This window comes from Heteronotia binoei, chromosome 5 (genome assembly GCF_032191835.1).
Source record: "Heteronotia binoei isolate CCM8104 ecotype False Entrance Well chromosome 5, APGP_CSIRO_Hbin_v1, whole genome shotgun sequence".
In the NCBI taxonomy this organism is placed as follows: Eukaryota; Metazoa; Chordata; class Lepidosauria; order Squamata; family Gekkonidae; genus Heteronotia; species Heteronotia binoei.
The window spans coordinates 51437809-51455191 of NC_083227.1; the positions used below are offsets into that span (position 1 = coordinate 51437809).

Genomic DNA, 17383 nt, shown 5'->3' on the forward strand with positions numbered 1-17383 from the left:
AGAAAGGGGTCGAGGAGGACAAAGTGGGGGGCTTGAAGAGTTTGGCGAACATGGTGCCAAGGTCCAGCATGGTCACTTTCATGGTGTCGCCGGCCCTGGGAGGCTGCTGCTGCCGCCATGGAGTCTTTTTCTAGCCACCCTCTGGCAAAGCTCCTTCTTTCCGCTGTGGTGCAAGAGGAGACCGATGGACGGCTGCAGAGAGAGTGTGGCAGCCTGGGTGGGAAGGGCCGCCATACCCCCCGCTTTCCGGATTTTTGGGGAGCGGGGGGAGAAGGCTCCAAATCGGGAGTCCCCCGCCTGGGAAGCCTATTTAGAGCACTAATAATAAATGTCTTTTTGTTGTTATACCGCCTGGGTTCTCACGTCTCCTTGGCCACAGTTAAGAGGTATTTATTAATAAGGAAGACAAGGGTGGTTGGGTGCTCTGGGTCCTCCATACAGACGTTTACCAGAGTGGTGGCAGCCTGGAGAAGGCCCTCCCAGGCCCCTGCCATGTGACAGTATCCATGGATATTTACAGATCAGTGCAAGTCATAATTAACAAAAGGCTTGTGTGGAGTAGTGATTAGTGTCCGACTAGGACCTGGGAAGCTCAAGTTCAAATCCTCACTCTGCCGTGGAAGCATTATGGATGGCCTTGGGCCAGACACATACTCTCAGCCTAGCTGACTTCACAGGGTTATTGTGAGGATAAAATGGAGGAGAGGGGAACAATGTCTCCTCTGAAGAGAAAAATGGGGCATAGATGAAGTGGTGACTGTGTGGTGAATAGTACATAAAGGAGGAAAACAAAACACACAACCCTTAACAAGAGCAAAATGAATACAGATTTTCTTTTTTAAACAACCCTCCCCAATTTTTTTAAAAAAGCATTTTTGTTTGGATCATTCATCCCAGCTGGAAAAGACTTTCCTTTAATACTTTGTCATCAGTTCTTTGCTTTTTCTTTATTATTTTTTAAAAAAAATCATAATCATCACATTCTCCTTATGCACAACAAAAAATCTCCTTGCTGTGCTATGGATACATCCATGTCTGAAACTTCCTCCTGAGTCACTGTTTTCCAAAAGGCAAGGTCGTTCTCTCCCCCAGCGACACAGAGCCGTTGATCCAAGGCCTGGCTCTGTAGTGGGCTGGAGCGAGCACAAAGGCCCTGCTTCTTCGGTCCCCCTGGTGAGTCAGGGCCCTTGTGCCTGGCTGTTAATCCCCCTCACACCAATGTGCAGACTGCCATCTATTCCCATCAGTCCTGACTTTAACAGCATCCTCAAGCTCTCCTATGCACAGGTGTAGTAAGTTTGCAAGATCCTATTCAACTAGGGACTACTGAAACCTGCTTTACGGCTCCTACAGTAAAAAACAGCCCCCCCCAAAAAAGAAGAAGGAAAAGAAAAGAGAGAGAGTTGCCTTTGGTCCCACTGTCCCATCTGGAAACAATACAGAACACATCTTGATGTCAATCTCCCAATTGTTAAAAGCATACAGAGAATAAGAACTCACATCCACCGTAGCACACAGTACATTTTGAGTCCTATGTATATAACTACCATGTTGAAGCTTTTGTTGATTAGTTTTAGTTCCAAAGAAATGGACTCTTCTCCGCCCTGAGGATATGCTCTTCAAACTGCCGCCGTAATGGGTTTGAAGTGTATATCTCCCATGGGTAGACTTTAAGTCTGACATGATTAAGATGTATTCATTTCATGGATTTCAGAAGAAGGCAGTGTTGAAGATACCTCTTGGTAATGAGCAGCAGTTAACATATGCCAGGAAACTAGAGCACCAGAGAACGATTCTATACTTAAAACAAGTTCATGCCGACACCACACAACTGCACCATTTACAATTGTTTTGGTTCATCCCCCCAAAAGTAGTTGAAATTTTAGCAACTTCAGCCCTCTCTAAAGAGATGTAGAATGCCTTCTCATACCTAGGTTCTTTGACATTTGGTGGTTATATTTTTTCTGTATTTTGAAGGGAAAAAAAAGACAAACCTGTTCTTAAATTTTGTTTCAGTGAAGATAAAGCCTATATTTGAGTTTCACAGAGAGAAATCCTAAGCAACTCTACTCAGAAGTAAGTCCCATTTTATTCAATGGGGCTTACCCTCAGAAAGTGTTCCTAGGATTGCAGGAGCAGGAACAGAAGATGGTGGTGCTGGAAAGTTTCAAGAGCACTTTTGCAGGCCTCTTCAAGTGCTACTAAAGTAGGAAAAAGGGGGTTACTTTAAAGGGGGGGGGTGGCATTTTTAAAATAAAGCCTTGCTAATCTGAAACAAATCTGATGGCAAAAGATAAAGGGGTTCTGAAGCTGTGTTTGTTTTAACTCCTGCCCCAAAGAATTATGGATGCACATGAATTTCCCAGTGACTTCAAAGATACAGAAATTCCTCTGATATTATAAAATACAAAAATATTTTCTTTGAATTCTCATTGACTTTGCATTTGCAGAACAATGATGGAAACATCTGAGCTTCCCCTGCTGTCTGGCAGAAGAGTTAACCATCCCCCTCCAAAAAGGTGATGGAAATGAAAAGCAAGTGAGGAGAGAGAATAAACTAGTAGCTAACTGCTGGTTATAGTAAACAATGACAACTAAAAATGTGGGTGAACTGGGTATTAAATGGGTGGCAGCTACTTGTGGGAAGGAGGTAAAGTTTATAACTATTACATGCTAAAATAAATTTTATCCCCTCCTCCGTCCCCAAAATAAAATGTGCAAAATATATTCACCATGCCAACAATTATGACTATTTATAGACCCTCGTCTATGACCTTCTCTTAACTCCCCCACTTGCCTAGACTTTTTGTTACAATAAAAAGCATTTTAAAGACCTACAACAGTGCAAGTTGATGAAGTAATTACATTCTCCAACACTGTGCTTGGATGACAAGGTTAAGCTATGGTACAGTTTTTGCTCTTTTGCCTTTTCCGGCTGTGTAACTGTCCTCGACCACCTAGTGTGGAAGACTTAGGCATGCTGTAGGAACCATATTTGTGAAGGAGCTCTTCACTGGTGACATACTGGAGACGGGTGGGTTGTGGGATTGGTTCACCGAGGAAGTAGCCTTCATTGTCAGATTCAGAGGAAGAGGAGCATGTGGAACACCAATCATATTCGGCAAAATACGGTCCCCATCTCTCAGTAAAGTGGTTTTGCAAAGCCAGGTCTGATACAGTCCGTGGACACTGACCATACAGGTTTCTCCGTGCACCCTGCTCCATGGTCTCTCTACAGCTTCTCTGCTGCAGGAACTGGTCATAGTCCTCCCTGGCTCGTAGAGAGGGCCTCTCTTTCACCTTATAGCTCTGTTCACTGGTGAGGTGAAGGGCATTGTCTGAGCGGGATCGCCTTGACCGTCGGGGTCTGTGAGGGCGGTAACGACGGTCGTCTTCTCGGAGATTAGTCCGTCTAGGAGTGCGCTCACTCATGGGGGGATGTCTGGCACCTTCTTGTCCAGCCAACTTGTTCCCTAGCATCCCTCCTTCATAGTCAAAGCTCTGATGCATCCTTCCACGAGGTGGTGGGTCTCTGTAACCAATGGGATTGGCAAGATCATGCAAGTTGGCTTCCATATCTTGATACTGTTGCACAGAAAGGAGACTACGAACTGACTCAGCACTTCTGAACTGAACAGAGGAATTCAGTGTTCCCATGTTGCTTAACTTCTCTGAGACATTCATCCCTGAATCTTTGCTGAGGTCAGGCATGGAAAATCGAGAAAGATGCTCTTGTCTCTTGGCACCACCATCTGCAGAGAGACCTTTAGAGGAGAAGGAAAAACAAAGGGAAAATTAAGTTTAGCCATTTCTTTCATATTAGCCCATTTCTGAAACAGATTGGGATTCTGTGCTTGAATGTTTGTGCTAAAATATATCTCTGCAATGCCATGCATTGTCATTTGTAAAAGACAATATGCAGCATATTTAATTAGACCTCAAACACTGGTGGCTGGTAAAGTGATATACTCTTAAACTTTAACAGACCCAGCGAAGAGCTTGGGTGTTTTGTTGGATCCAAAAGCAGGTAAATTTTGAGGCAAAATTGCCCCCCCCAGCTTCATAGAGCATGGAAATTGTCTCCCTTTTTAGTCTTACCTGACCTAGGCATGCTAATACATGGAATGGGAACCTTGAGACTGAACTACTGTAGTGTGCTTCATGAGGTGCTGCCCTTGAAGGCAACAAAGAAGCTACAAGTGGCATGGAATGCAGCATCTAAACTATTGAACATATTACTTGAAGTCCAAGATCACTACATCAGTTTGTCAACTTGCTGCCGTGTTCAATTCAAGGTGTTAGTAATAACCTTTAAAGCCTTTCATGTTCTGAAACACTAATATCTGAAGGACCACCTGAACCTATATATGCCCACCACAATCTCTTTAAATGCCTCCCCCCCCTCCATTTAAATTAATGGAAGACGAGGGCACCTTCTTTGGGGATCATAGAATTGGATCCCCTGGTCCAATCTTTTTTTATCCTTGGTGTGTTTTAAGAGGAGAGGCTATGCTAAAAATTTGGTGCCTCTACATGAAAAACATGCTCCCCAGAGCCTCAGATACCCATGGGTCAATTCTCCATTATACCCTATGGGGACCATTTACTATAAAGCCAAAATAAATTCAGGTTTCCAGAATACTCCCCGAATCTGAATGTCATACCAGTATTGGGATCTGGGAATATCAGGAAATACTGATATATTGGGGGTTCAGTATATCCAAACCTGAAAAATATCTTCTTCTTTTTTGCATACCTCTAGAAATGAGATGTTTGCAGGTTTTAATAATGTAATCCACTTTGGACCTCACTGACCAGGAGACCAGGGAGATATGCATATGTTAAATAAATGCATCAAGGAGACAAATAAGAGGTTGCCACTGCTGAGTGGTGCTCAAGGGGCCTTGAACAATCAGCCTGTATAGTGTTGCCAGCTCAGGAAATACCTGGGGACATGGGGGGTGGGGTTGGATCCAGGAGACTTTCCAATCCCTAAAAATAAATAAATAAAAATACAGTAGTGCAGTTCCCCTAAATACAGTCTTCATTTCCTCATCCTCTTTTTTTTTTTTTACTTTCAACGGTATCCCCAGCAGCTGCACTTTCACTAAAGGAAAATTAAATGTCATATCCTCACAAGTCTCTTCCCATGGCTTTATTAAGGGACATATACACACACACAAAGCAGCCAAAATAAACAGTTTGCAAGCCCACACTTTTGTGATCTCATTAGGGGAATTTATTCATGGGAGTTGCTGAATGTAACAGTTTGCTGCATGTCAACCATCTTCAGACTAACACAGGAAAACGACAGTAAAGAACAAAGCAGTCTAGGGGTGGAGTTTTCTTCCATCCCATAATCAGGTTCAAGTTTACTCTTTACTATCTATTTTATTATGCAAACGACTTCTGAAACGAATGCAAAACAAAAAGAGGGACTGCATTCTTTCACTTACTCACAGCTTCATATACTCACTGGGAAGAGCCATGTGGCTCTGCCTAATCACCCCTAAACCCATCTGGCTTTCCTCCTACTGAGATTTTAAAGGTGCATACACATTCCAAAACACAGTTTGCAAGCTTCTTCTAAACCTGTGGAGATTTAAAGGGACATCATGGCTGTTGGGTGGGGAAAGGAACCTGCAAAACCCAGGATCCTCCACCCAGACCTGGGGATTGGCAAGCCTGAGCCTGCACGACGGTAACCCAACTACTCTTGTTTCCACTGCTATGCTGTAATACTTGTTGATAATGACTTAGAGACTTTGTTGCCACGGTAATGGTTACCTGCTCTACATTAGGGTTGCCAGTTCCAGGTTGTGAAATTCCTGGATATTTGCTTGAGGAGCTGGGGAGGACAAGATTTGTGGAGGGCCGACCTCAGGGGAGGTATAATTCAATCAGGGTTGCCAGCCTCCAAGTGGGGCTTGGAGATCTCCCGCTATTTCAACTAATCTCCAGACAATAGAGATCAGTTCCTTTGGAGAAAATGGCTGCTTTGGAGCATGGACTCCATGGCATTGTACTATGCTGAGGTTCCTTCTCCTTCTTAAAACCCAGCATTCCCAGGTCTACCCTCCATTCTCCAGGAATTTCCCAACACAGAATTGGCAACCCTAAATGCCATAGAGGTTTTGTGAATTTCCTGCATTGTGCAGGGGGTTGATGACCCCCAACTCTATTATTCTATGATTTCCTTCTGGGGGAAGTGATCTCTGTGGTCTGGACATCAAATGTTTTTCCAAGAGATCTCTAGGACCAACCTGGAGGCTGACAACTGTTCCTAACCTACTGTCAGTGCTCTCAAAGTGGTTACATTTCAATAGTTTTCAGAGTCATGTAATTTTTTCAGTTTCCAGACATCATTCAGGCAATGCATTGAGATGCTAGCCTTGACATAACATTTTTGTAGAAATCTGAAAATACAATTTTTAAGTTAAAATCAGTCCACAACTTTATTTCGTACATAATTGTATTGGTAGATTAAACAGCAATATAACACCAAAAATCACAGACCTATCTCTTTTTGCATCAGGGAGGACTCAGTAGTTGATGCTTAAGAGCAAAGAATTTCTGTACTCCTGAAACAGACATTAGTTCCACCCCCATCCTTTTCTGGTTAATTCCCCCCGCCCAAGCTTTAGTAGCAAAACCTGAACACTCACATAACTAGACTTACATCAAGCCACAAATCTACTCCCATACCAGACTGTGGTTTGGATCCACCAGAATATTTCCACAGACAGAAGAATTTCTGCCCATGGAGCACAACTTTATTGCCTTTCCCCACCTGCTTCAACTCCAAATACACCCCAAAATGTTGTTTCTGGGTGTGTGTGAATTCCCCTGTCCCCTTGGGTCAGCATTTTAGGAGGCATTTTGAGCTGCAATGAGAGGGGGCAGGGAGGAAGTGTTCCACAAGCAGAAATCTTTCCAAAATGTGAAAATGCTGCAGTTGAGTCCAAGCCTAAACACAAAACTTCAGCACCAAAAATACCATTAAAAACCTAGGCTTTTAAAATCTTTGTGTAGTGATGTGTACAGTCAGAGTTTTAGAAAGCTATGTGAGAATTTCCATACACAACTTTAAGACATGAAGAGTAGAGGGAGACCATTTCTCTGTCTTTTTTTGACAAAACTATTGAGCGGTATAGCTACTTTCTGCATTTTGACTTTTTTTGTGTGTGATGTTTTATTAGCTGGTTTATTTTAGAGAGAGGGAAAAATGCAGGATCCTGTAGGAAAACAGTCTAATTTATTGCATGAATAAATGTCCAGTGTAAGCTTTATGAGTAAAAAGAACTGTCTGGTGATGAAAGATGAAAGGAGAAATGGAGAGCCGTGTAACATATGGTTCACAGAATGTACAGAGCCTTCAAGATATCTTTATTAATCCCAAAGTTTTGTTAAGGCTGTCACAGTCTCTCTTAATTTTCTTACGGTCTGTAGCTCTCACACTTTTGAAGAGCAGCTTGAAAATGTGCTTACCAACCATAAAGAAAGGAGGTTTCTAACAGTGCAACCCTAAGCAGAATCCCACCCTTTCAAGACCACTGAAGTCAATCAATTTCAAAGGGTGGGTCTGCTTAAGACAGCACTTTTAACCCAAATCTAAAGCAGACCTGCTGAACTCCAGGGCTGTCTGTATGCAGCATGTTCTCCATCTTTTGTGGCCTGGCAGGGGTTTTGACATTCCTGTCTTGTAACAGACTTGATTTAAAGTACACCTACAATAGCACAACAGGCATCAAGAACTACAAAACCTTCCAGAAGATTTCTGCTTGTGCTAAAGTCCTTGCGCAAAGTGAAGTGTGAAAAAAACCCTCACAGGAGTCTCTTGTGCTATGTTAACTGCAATGTATCCATTTGCACAGGATGATGGACAAACAATTTCTGGGCACTCCACAGGGAGGGAAGTGTTAGGGCAGGGGTGTCAAACATACAGCCCAGGGGCCAAATCAGGCCCCTGAAGGGCTCCTATCAGGCTCTGAGCAACTGGTTATTATTTGCTTCCTTCTCCCTCTTTCTTGCTTCTTTCTGCACAACAGTTCGCTTTGCAAGACTTGCTCAATCACACAGGAGCTACAGAGCAAAACCTCTCCACTGGCTGAGGCTCCTCCCTTGGGGAAGAAGAGCTTGCATTGCCTGGCTCTCTCAATTGCACAGCAGAGCTACTGATTCAAGCCTCTCTTCCATCTATTGGCTGAGGCTCCTCCCCCTCTTGGTCCCCTGGGGAAGGAAGAAAAGAGCCAGAGATTCCTTTGTCCAGTTCCCTGGATCCCATGGGAGAAATACAAAGAAAGCATCTTTAAGAGTGCTGTTTTAAGCATTTTTTTTAAAATCTTAATTGTGTTTGTCTGTATCCTTCATAAAGTGTGTATCTCTGCTACCTAATCTTAAATAGGTACACACATGGCCTGGCCCGACAAGGTCTCATTTATGTCAGATCCAGTCCTCAAAACAAATGAGTTTGACACCCCTGTGTTAAGGGTGTTACACAAGATTTTGCACAAGCCGAATTCCACAAAGTCTGTATATGTTTCTGCTTCGCTGCATCCAAGCTAATGTGTTTTATATGAGCTTCTAGAACTTACAAACAAGGGGGTGGGGCTCAGATAGGCAGGACAGCTTGTATACTCAGTGGGCTATGCATCTTAGGGCTGTTTCCCATGTAACTTTCCTTACTCACAGGAACAACCTTTTAAGTTGCATCCCTGATGAAATTCATAACAAGGAAGGCTCTATGCTCTCATCTACTTGTCAGGTTTGATTTCAATGTGATACCAGCAGGCAAGAAGAACTTACCCAAGGGACTCTGCATGCACCTGGAGTTTTGTTTAAAATGAGTCTGAAGCAGCTACCTGAGTGACATTAGCATGCCACAGCAACCACCACCCAGACTACAGATCTCTGGCATGTCAGTGTTGCACACACAGACATTCTTGTGCAGTTTCAACAGCCCAGTTTCAACAAGCCACTTGGATGCATCCAAAGTCAATTGGGTTAAGTTCTTCTTGCCCACCAGTGTCACCTTTAAATTGGGCCTCAGTCTTGGCACAAGAAGTCACTATGTAATTCTAGTTACAGTGGCTGCTTGATCTGAAAGCAGACACAAGTATCAGCCTTTCTTATGCTCTGATTTTTCAGTGTTATGGGATTAAATCACAGTAATAGTCCTGTGAACAAGAAGTTGTAATTTGAAAAAAAAAAAAGGGGGGGGGGCTTCTCAATGACATAAGTAGGAACAGGTTTTTTTGTGTCCAGGAGAGGGCAGTAGTGCACAGACACACAATGGACAAGGGGCTGTCTAGCAAGGTTTTTACATTACCTGTTGGAATAAGCTTGAAAATGGAATACTAACATACAATAATAAAAGGGTTTATTGATCCTGCGCCATCATGGGTTTAGAGTGGGTTTTTTTTTCTGTCTTCAATGTCCCATGTTTTAGCTTACAGTCTACCTGGAAAAATGGGAATTCATAACTTCCCAACATTTTCTGCATAGAAGTTGAGGGAAGACAGGGAGGGACAAGCCTGACTTACAGCCCTTTGCAACCTAAACTGTGAAATCCAAGAAGTACTCCCAGGATCTCCATGTCAGGATGCTGGGTTGCACTTTTCAGATTAACAGGAACGCTAAATGTAGCCCTGACCTGGACAGCCCAGGCAAGCCCAATCTTGTCTGATCTCAGAAGCTAAGCAGGACTGACCCTTCCAAGTACTTGGATGGGAAACCTCCTTGGAATACCAGGACTGGGAGGCAGAGGCAGTCTGCATCAAACCACTTCTCTGAACATCTTCCGTTCCCCAGTAGGGGTCGCCAGAAGTCGCCATAACACACACACACACAAAATAGTTCCCCATGCCTGCTTGCAAAAAGGGCAGGATATCAATTCAATAAAATAAAATTTTAAAAGAATGCTAAGTGTAGAGAGCATAGATTTTCCCAGTATAACTAATGAAAAATGGGTGTCCTAAATCTGTACCACTGGAACACCTGGGGATTATATACTGCTTTCCCTAGCAGACTTCAGTGCTTAGGCTGGCATTAATAGTTGTCCTGTCAAAAGACCTATCAAGAGAGTACTGAGTATCAGGAGATCTGTCAGGAGAGGTTTGTTATGCTGCAAGGACAAGGAGCATCTTCAGGGCTGCTTCTAAATAACTGTTTGTGTGTGAGGTCTGGCTTGTAAAGCACCCTTGCATGTAGAGTTATCAACCTCCAGGTGGCACCTGGAGATCTCCCACTATTACAGTCGATCTCCAAATGACTAAGAGCAGTTCCTCTGAAGCAAATGGCTGCTCTGGAGGGTGGACTCTTTGACGTTATACACCGCTGAGGTCTGTCCCCTCCCCAAACTCTGCCACCTCCGAGCTCCATCTCCAAAATCTCCAGGTATTTCCAGACCAAGAAAAGGCTACCCAACCATTTGGGAAGGTTGCATGGCAAACAGGCTTCCATAAAGCTTCTTGGAAGGGAACCCATGAACCATCAACATCATGCATACAGGTTCTCCCTTTAAAGAGTCAATGTGGGAAAGAAAAATATTATGCCAGAAGCTATGCACAGACTCAACATAGCTTTTCACTTTTTTTTTTTCTCAAGGAGGGACATAAATATTAATGAGGCATTGCTTTGGTCATAAAAAGTAAGGCTGTCTGTCAACCAGGATCGTTTAGCTGATTAACTGTTTGGCTTTTAACTGATTAAATTTACATGTATTACATCTCAGTAAAGGTGATTTTCCTGAAGATTCTGAATGAGGGTGACAGGTTTTCTTTACATTTTAATTTAAATAGAAAAATAAAGGAAGGGCCATCATCCATCAGTAAAAAGCAGTGGGAGAGGACAAGACCCTTTCCAGGGCTGTTTTGGACTTTGAGGGAGAACTTACTGGGACTTCCATGACACACCCAGGATTGGCTGCTCACTACTGAAAGAGTAGCCACCACTCGAAAGCCAGTGCAATCTAGTGGTCAGAGTTTCAGACTAGTATCTGGGAGACACAGGTTTGAATCCCCAGTCTGCCATAGAAGCTCAATGGGTCAACCTAATCTAATTGCTGTGAGGTTAAAATGCAAGACAGGATGTAAGCTGCTTTAGATCCCCATTGTGGAGAGAGGCAAGGTATAAATGAAGTAAATAAAGAATAAATATAACTGAAGATGGGGGACAGGGAAAAGATTGGTTGGTGGGGTGGAAGGAGTAAAGGGAGCAAGGGGAGTAGCAGTTATGAAACTTGGTTTGGTGGTAGGTTTTCCTGTTGTGATTTGCTGCCTGGTTTATTCTTTAACACATTTGGTTCTGACTTTAATCACTGACCACAGCTTTTCCTCTAGTACTGGAGGCAGACAGCGGAGAATGATTTAGTCTCCCCAAAACAGCAGGCCAAGCAGTGAGGAGGTGGGTGCTTGAAAATACTGTTTTTATATATATATATATATATATATATATATATATATATATATATATATATATATATATATATATATATATATATATATATATATATATATAACATTAAACAAAGCCAAACTCATTACAAAATCTGTTTTGGGAGGTACCCAGAACTGATCCATGTTTCCCTTTGTTGCCAGAAACCCATCTTTCTTCCTGCCCTCCCCCCCCCCCCCCCGCCCAGACATGCACATGGGACTCTCTGATTACCAGAGGGTTGGATTTGTTTCTGGAAGTGACATAAAAGGCCTAGACTGTCAGGATGACACAGTTCAGAAACTATTTCAGTTAGGATAGAATCCTCTCTCTCTCACACACACACAATTTTCAAAATCAAATACAGAATGTTTATTTTGGCACTTGCCTCTCTACCCACCCCCCCACCCCCCCAAACAAGTTTTCTGAACAAACTAATGGCATTTTTTTCATCAACCGAATACTTGTCTTGGCTACAATTGTATCTACTCTTCCAATTTTGGTATTATATATAGGGGCAAAAAAGGTACTGCATCACTATTTATTAATGAAAATTAATGATTGCCTAGTTACCAATTTTGGCATCTGGATCTGACAGGGACACCTAGTAAGATCAAATGCTCGTCAGCACAGAATCTCAAAGTAACAGTGCTATCTGGCTTTGTATTCAGCCAGTGTGATGATGCAGTGGTCAGTGTCAAAGTACAGTTTGGGAGACCTGGGATCAAATCCCCCTTGGCTCTGAAATTTACAGAGTGACAGTGGGCTAGCCTTGCCTGCCTTGCAGGGTTGTTGTGAGGATAAAATGAGAAATGGAGGCAGAGTTCCTTGGAAGAAGACTAGAAATAAAAATGCAGTAGACAGATTCCTGATAGGAAACCCAACAGAATGGGGGAGGCTGTAGGCATCCTGTAAATAACTGTGCTTTGAAGGGCATATAAAAGATGAGATCTTTTTCCAAGGCACAGTAACCAGAACACAAGTGTAAAAAAGCAGCTCTTTGTGGGCAGGTACTGTGTCCTTGTAGTATCTTGTACAGCACTATTTCACGCTTTTAGCATTACAGTGTAGCTGTAGAATCTGGTTTGTGTTCCTGGTTTCCCTGAAAGAACTGCCATGAGGCCTCAAAGCACACAGTTATATATGGCAATTTCTGTCTTATCTTCAAAACAAATTGTTTGGATAGGGAGGACTTGTGTAAGTGCTGAAGCCAGATGACAGTTTACTCAGATCATGACAACTGACTGCACAGTCTTCCATCACAGATCCCACCTAGTCCTTTCACCAGTTTAGAAAAGAGCTGGGTATGCTCTGGGGCCAATGAAGCTAAACAAGTCATGTTTTGATTGGGTCTGGGTGTGGTGAAGAGAAGAGAAGGAATCTTTCTTTGGAGGGGTATGGTGCTTTGTGACAACCCTGCCTTGATACATACACATGACACATGAAGTTGCTGTCAGTATTGTCTACTCAGACCGGCAGTGGCTCTCCAGAGTCTCACATCACCTACTGCCTGGTCCTTTTAACTGGAGTTGTTGGGGACTGAACCTGGGACCTTCTACAGGGGATGTAAGAGTTCAGTGTTCTCAAGAACTCATCTGTGAGTCCACCATGTACTATGATTTAATTTGTTTACAATTCACAGAGTGAAGAGATTTATTTATGGGGCTATCTACTTTTATGCACACAATAAGCCTGAGAAGGGAGAGGGAATGTACAGAAACAGACTTGCTCAAAACCACCAAGCATGGCATCATAGCTGAGTAAGAATTTGAAATCTAATTGTCTGCCCACATCTAACACATTGCCCACTACAATACACTGCAGTACAATCTGTCTTCTTGTTGTTCCTCTCTGTTCAGCAGTATACACACTGAAGGCACAACAAACTCACAAGAATAGCTTCCTCTGCTAACAGAGTTGATGGTCAGGTGCCTATCAACTGAGCAGTGAAACAGGGATGTTCATGGACAGGGTAGGCAGGATAAAGGTAAACGTTCCTTGTCAAATTAAAGATGACCCCTCCTCCAATAAAATGGCCCAATGAAATCTGAGCATGCTCTTTGCCCTCTAGAAGTCATGGGACATTGAGGGCAATTTGGTGTCAACTATAGAAAAGGGAAAGAAAATACAGAAGGATGAGGAAATATTCCTGTTCATATGCCCACAATATTCTCAAGGAAGAGATCTGTCAGAGAAAGTGTGGTCTTCCAGTTGTTTCTTCCTCAGCAATTCCCTCCTCTTGAAATAATAGCAAAGATACTTGACTAATGGGGCTTGAACTCATGTTTTTTTTAGTAGATGGATCCAGGTAGGCAGCCATGTGGTGTGAAGCAGTAGAACAAAGTAGGAATCAAGTATCACCTTTAAGACCAACAAAGTTTTAATCAGAATGTAAGCTTTCGTATGCTCTAGGCACACTTCTTCAGACAAGGAATCAGGTACAGTAAGCAGAGCAACTTATAGCTGGTAGGCAATGGTTTAGAATCCAAAATGGTACAAATTTAAAATCCAGTGACAGAATAGCAAAATTAACAAATTGACAAACCTTTGATCTGGGTAGCATGAATGTGAAAAACCAATAAAACAGTAACATGTCAAAATGTGAGAATGTCTGCTAATCACTCTATTGTTTATAAGCCTGGGCCAAAATGGCATTTCTTTCTTAGAGGTTTTTCCCATTCAACTAATTTACTTTTTAACATGTAACTTACATATAGTCTGCCATTAAAAAAAAATACATTACAATATAGTGGAAGATGAGCTTAGTATATCTAATGAGATAAACAGCCAATATCCCTTATTTGAGTATGTCAATACAGTTAAAAGAGAAATACATTGTATTTACATATACTACACCCATCTTTCACTATATTTTAATGTATATTTCTTCTAATGGCAAACTATATGCATGTTACATATTAAAAGGTAAATTAGTTGGACAGGAAAAACTGAGAAAGATCAGATCATTAAGTTTGGAGGCAGCGATTACATTTATTCTGCTTGTCTTGCTGAATTTTGAGTTAAAATACTGGATTTATGCTGTGACCTGGATAGCCCAGGCAAACCTGATCTTGTAAGATCTCAGAAGCTAAGCAGGGTCTACCCTGGAAAGTACCTGGATGCGAGACCTTCTTGGATTACCAGGAGCAGGAGGCAGAGGCAGGCTGTATCAAGCTACTTCTCTGAACATCCTCCATGCCCCAGAAGTTGCCATGACTTCCAGACTTGCGTGCATGCACACACACACACACAGACATACATACTCACCAAATTTTCTGCTGGACATGTAGTATGTCTATAAAATAATTATTAAAAAAAGGAAAAAAGAAATTAAGCGTACCCTGTATGTGCATTCACTGTGACTTGTGAACAGGGCTTTCGTCAGAGGAGTGGGTCTTCTTCATCCTTCTGTTCCTGATACGTTCTAGGAATGCCAGACTCCTGATGGGGTCTGGAGGTATCACAGAATTACAGCTCATCACCAGACTACAGAGATCAGATCTCCTGGAGAATATGGCAGCTTTGGGGGGGTGGACTCACTGAGGTTCTCATCCTGCCTAGACTCCACTGCCAGTTCTCTAGGAGTTTCCCAACCGGAGCCCCAACCCCATGTATACTGTTTCATGCTGGTATCCAGGCGGGGGACTGGCAATCATACTGGGGGAACCAGGCACCCTGAAGAACAGCATGAGAGGGGAGTCAGAAGTCTGCAGCGGGAGGAGGGCACTGATGAAAATCATCCTTCCTTCCTTCCATTAGTGGAAACTTACTGCAGAATCCAAGCCATTTTTTTGTTTTTCTTCACTGGCTTTTATTATTATTATATATATAACCCCTCCTCATTTTTATTAACGCAGCCAATTACGACCTAACCTTCCAAGTTTACCACAGCTAAAATCTCATAATTATGATCTCATGCCACAGTTTTTTTTAAGTTTAGAGCATGTTTTTGTTTTTTAAATACAATGGCCTACAAATTTCTGACAAGCCAGAGGACAGTCATCCTTGAAGAAATGTAGTTTTAATCTTCCTTTCAAAATACTGGCTTGGCCTGGCATCCTCATTTATGTCTGCCTTGGCAAGAAGAGGAGCTTTTGGCTAGTTTAAGTTTGCTGAATGAGTGGATTATGTCATTAATGCATTCAGAAAGAGGAGAATGGTTGGAGAGTGGGTGGACTGCTGGAAAGTGTGGACAGCATGCCTGGCTGCCTGCCTGAAACTAGGGGATATCCACTAATTGAAAATCTTAATCTTTTAAATGACTAATCCATCAGCTTTAAATCAATTTGCTTACCACTAGAAGGGTATAGTTTTTGGAAACGAATATAAGATTATTTATTGAAAACATGTGCATGCTGTCTTTCCATCCAAAGTACAGTCCTCAAGGTGACGAACAATCAAAAACATTAAGAAGAGCACTGCTATGTTTGACCAACAGCCCATCTAGTCCATCATCCTGCCTAACATGGTGGCCAACCAGTTCCTCTGGATGGCCAACAACAGGGCACAGAGGCAGGGCTGGATCTTGGGGAGGGGGCAGAGGGGGGTGCTTGCCCCGGGTGCCGACAGAGAGGGGGGTGCCAAATTGGGTATGGAGTCCATTGTGTTCTATGGGACCATTCTATAAAATAGAATTGCCCATACGGGGGCGCCATTTTTTAATTTTACTCCCCCCCCCCTCAAAAAACATGTAGATCCGGTCCTGCACAGAGGCTGAGGCCTTCCCCTGATGTTGCCTCCTGGCTCTGAGATTCAGAAGCTTAGTGCCTCTGAATGCAGAGGTTCCCCTCAGTCACCTTGGGTAGTAGCCATTAATAGACTTATCCTCCATGAATCTGTCTAATCCTGTTTTAAAACTGTGTATTCCTGTAGCCATCACTATATCCTCTGGCATTGAATTCCACACTTTAATCAATCTTTATGTAAAGCAATATTTCCTTTTGTCTGTCCTGAACTTACCACCCATCAGTTTCATTGGAAACCCTTGAGTATTTTGGGAGAGGGAGAAAATTTTCTCTTTGTCAGCTCTCTCCACCCCGTGCATAATTTTATAAACCTCTAATGTCCCTCTTTATTCATTTATTTCCTAAATTGAAGATTTCCAGACTCTTCCGCCTTTCCTCATAGGGAAGGTGCTCCAATCCCCTAATCATCTTGGTTGCCCTGTTCTGTACTTTACCAGCTCTGCTCTATCCTTTTTGAGATACAATGACCGAAACTGTACAGTTTTCCAAATGAGGCCACACCACAGACCTATACAGCAACATTACTTTATTAGCCATTTTATTCTCAATCCCCTTTCTAATAACCCCTAACATAAAGTTTGCTTTTTCACTACTGCAGCATATTGGGTTGACACTTTCATTGAGCTATCTATTATGACCCCAAGATCTTTCCCCCTCTCAGTCTTAGCAAATTCTGACCCCATTAGCTTATACTGGAATTTGGGGTTTTTTGTCCCAATGTGCATCACCTTACATTTAGCAACACTGAACTTAATTCGTCACTCAGTTTGTGGAGGTTCTCTTGGAGCTCCTCACAGTCAGCCTTGGTTACCATCCTGATTAATTTTGTGTCATCTGCAAACTTGGCCACTACACTCCTCACTCCTAGTTCCAGATCATTACATAGTACTGGCCCCAATACTGATCCTTGTGGGACTGCACTACTTACTTCCCTCCATTGTGAAAACTGTCCATTGATTCCTACTCATTATTTCCTGTTATTTAGCCAGTTTTAATCCATAAGAGAACCTGTCCTCTTATCCCATGACTGCTAAGTTTGCTCAGGAGTCTTTGGTAAGGTACCTTGTCAAAAGCCTTTTGAATGCCTGGTTATATAATGTCTACCAGGTTACCATTGCCTACATGCTTGTTCACTTTCTCAAAGAACTCCAAAAGGTTGGTCAGGCAGAACTTCTCTTTGCAAAAGCCATGCTGATTTTCCCTCA

The 17383-nt window shown here is 42.6% G+C and overlaps 1 protein-coding gene across 3 annotated transcripts in view; it reads right to left on the reverse strand.

Annotated features, from left to right (window-relative positions):
• Nucleotides 1-921: 921 nt before the first annotated feature.
• The window catches only part of PRICKLE2 (prickle planar cell polarity protein 2), a 426571-nt gene continuing 410109 nt past the window's right edge, over nt 922-17383 (reverse strand). For all 3 annotated transcript variants that reach the window (XM_060239449.1, XM_060239451.1, XM_060239450.1), the window contains one exon: nt 922-3764. In XM_060239449.1, the coding sequence (XP_060095432.1) occupies nt 2896-3764 (869 nt within the window). In that variant the 3' untranslated portion in view covers nt 922-2895. The remainder of the gene's footprint in view (nt 3765-17383) is intronic.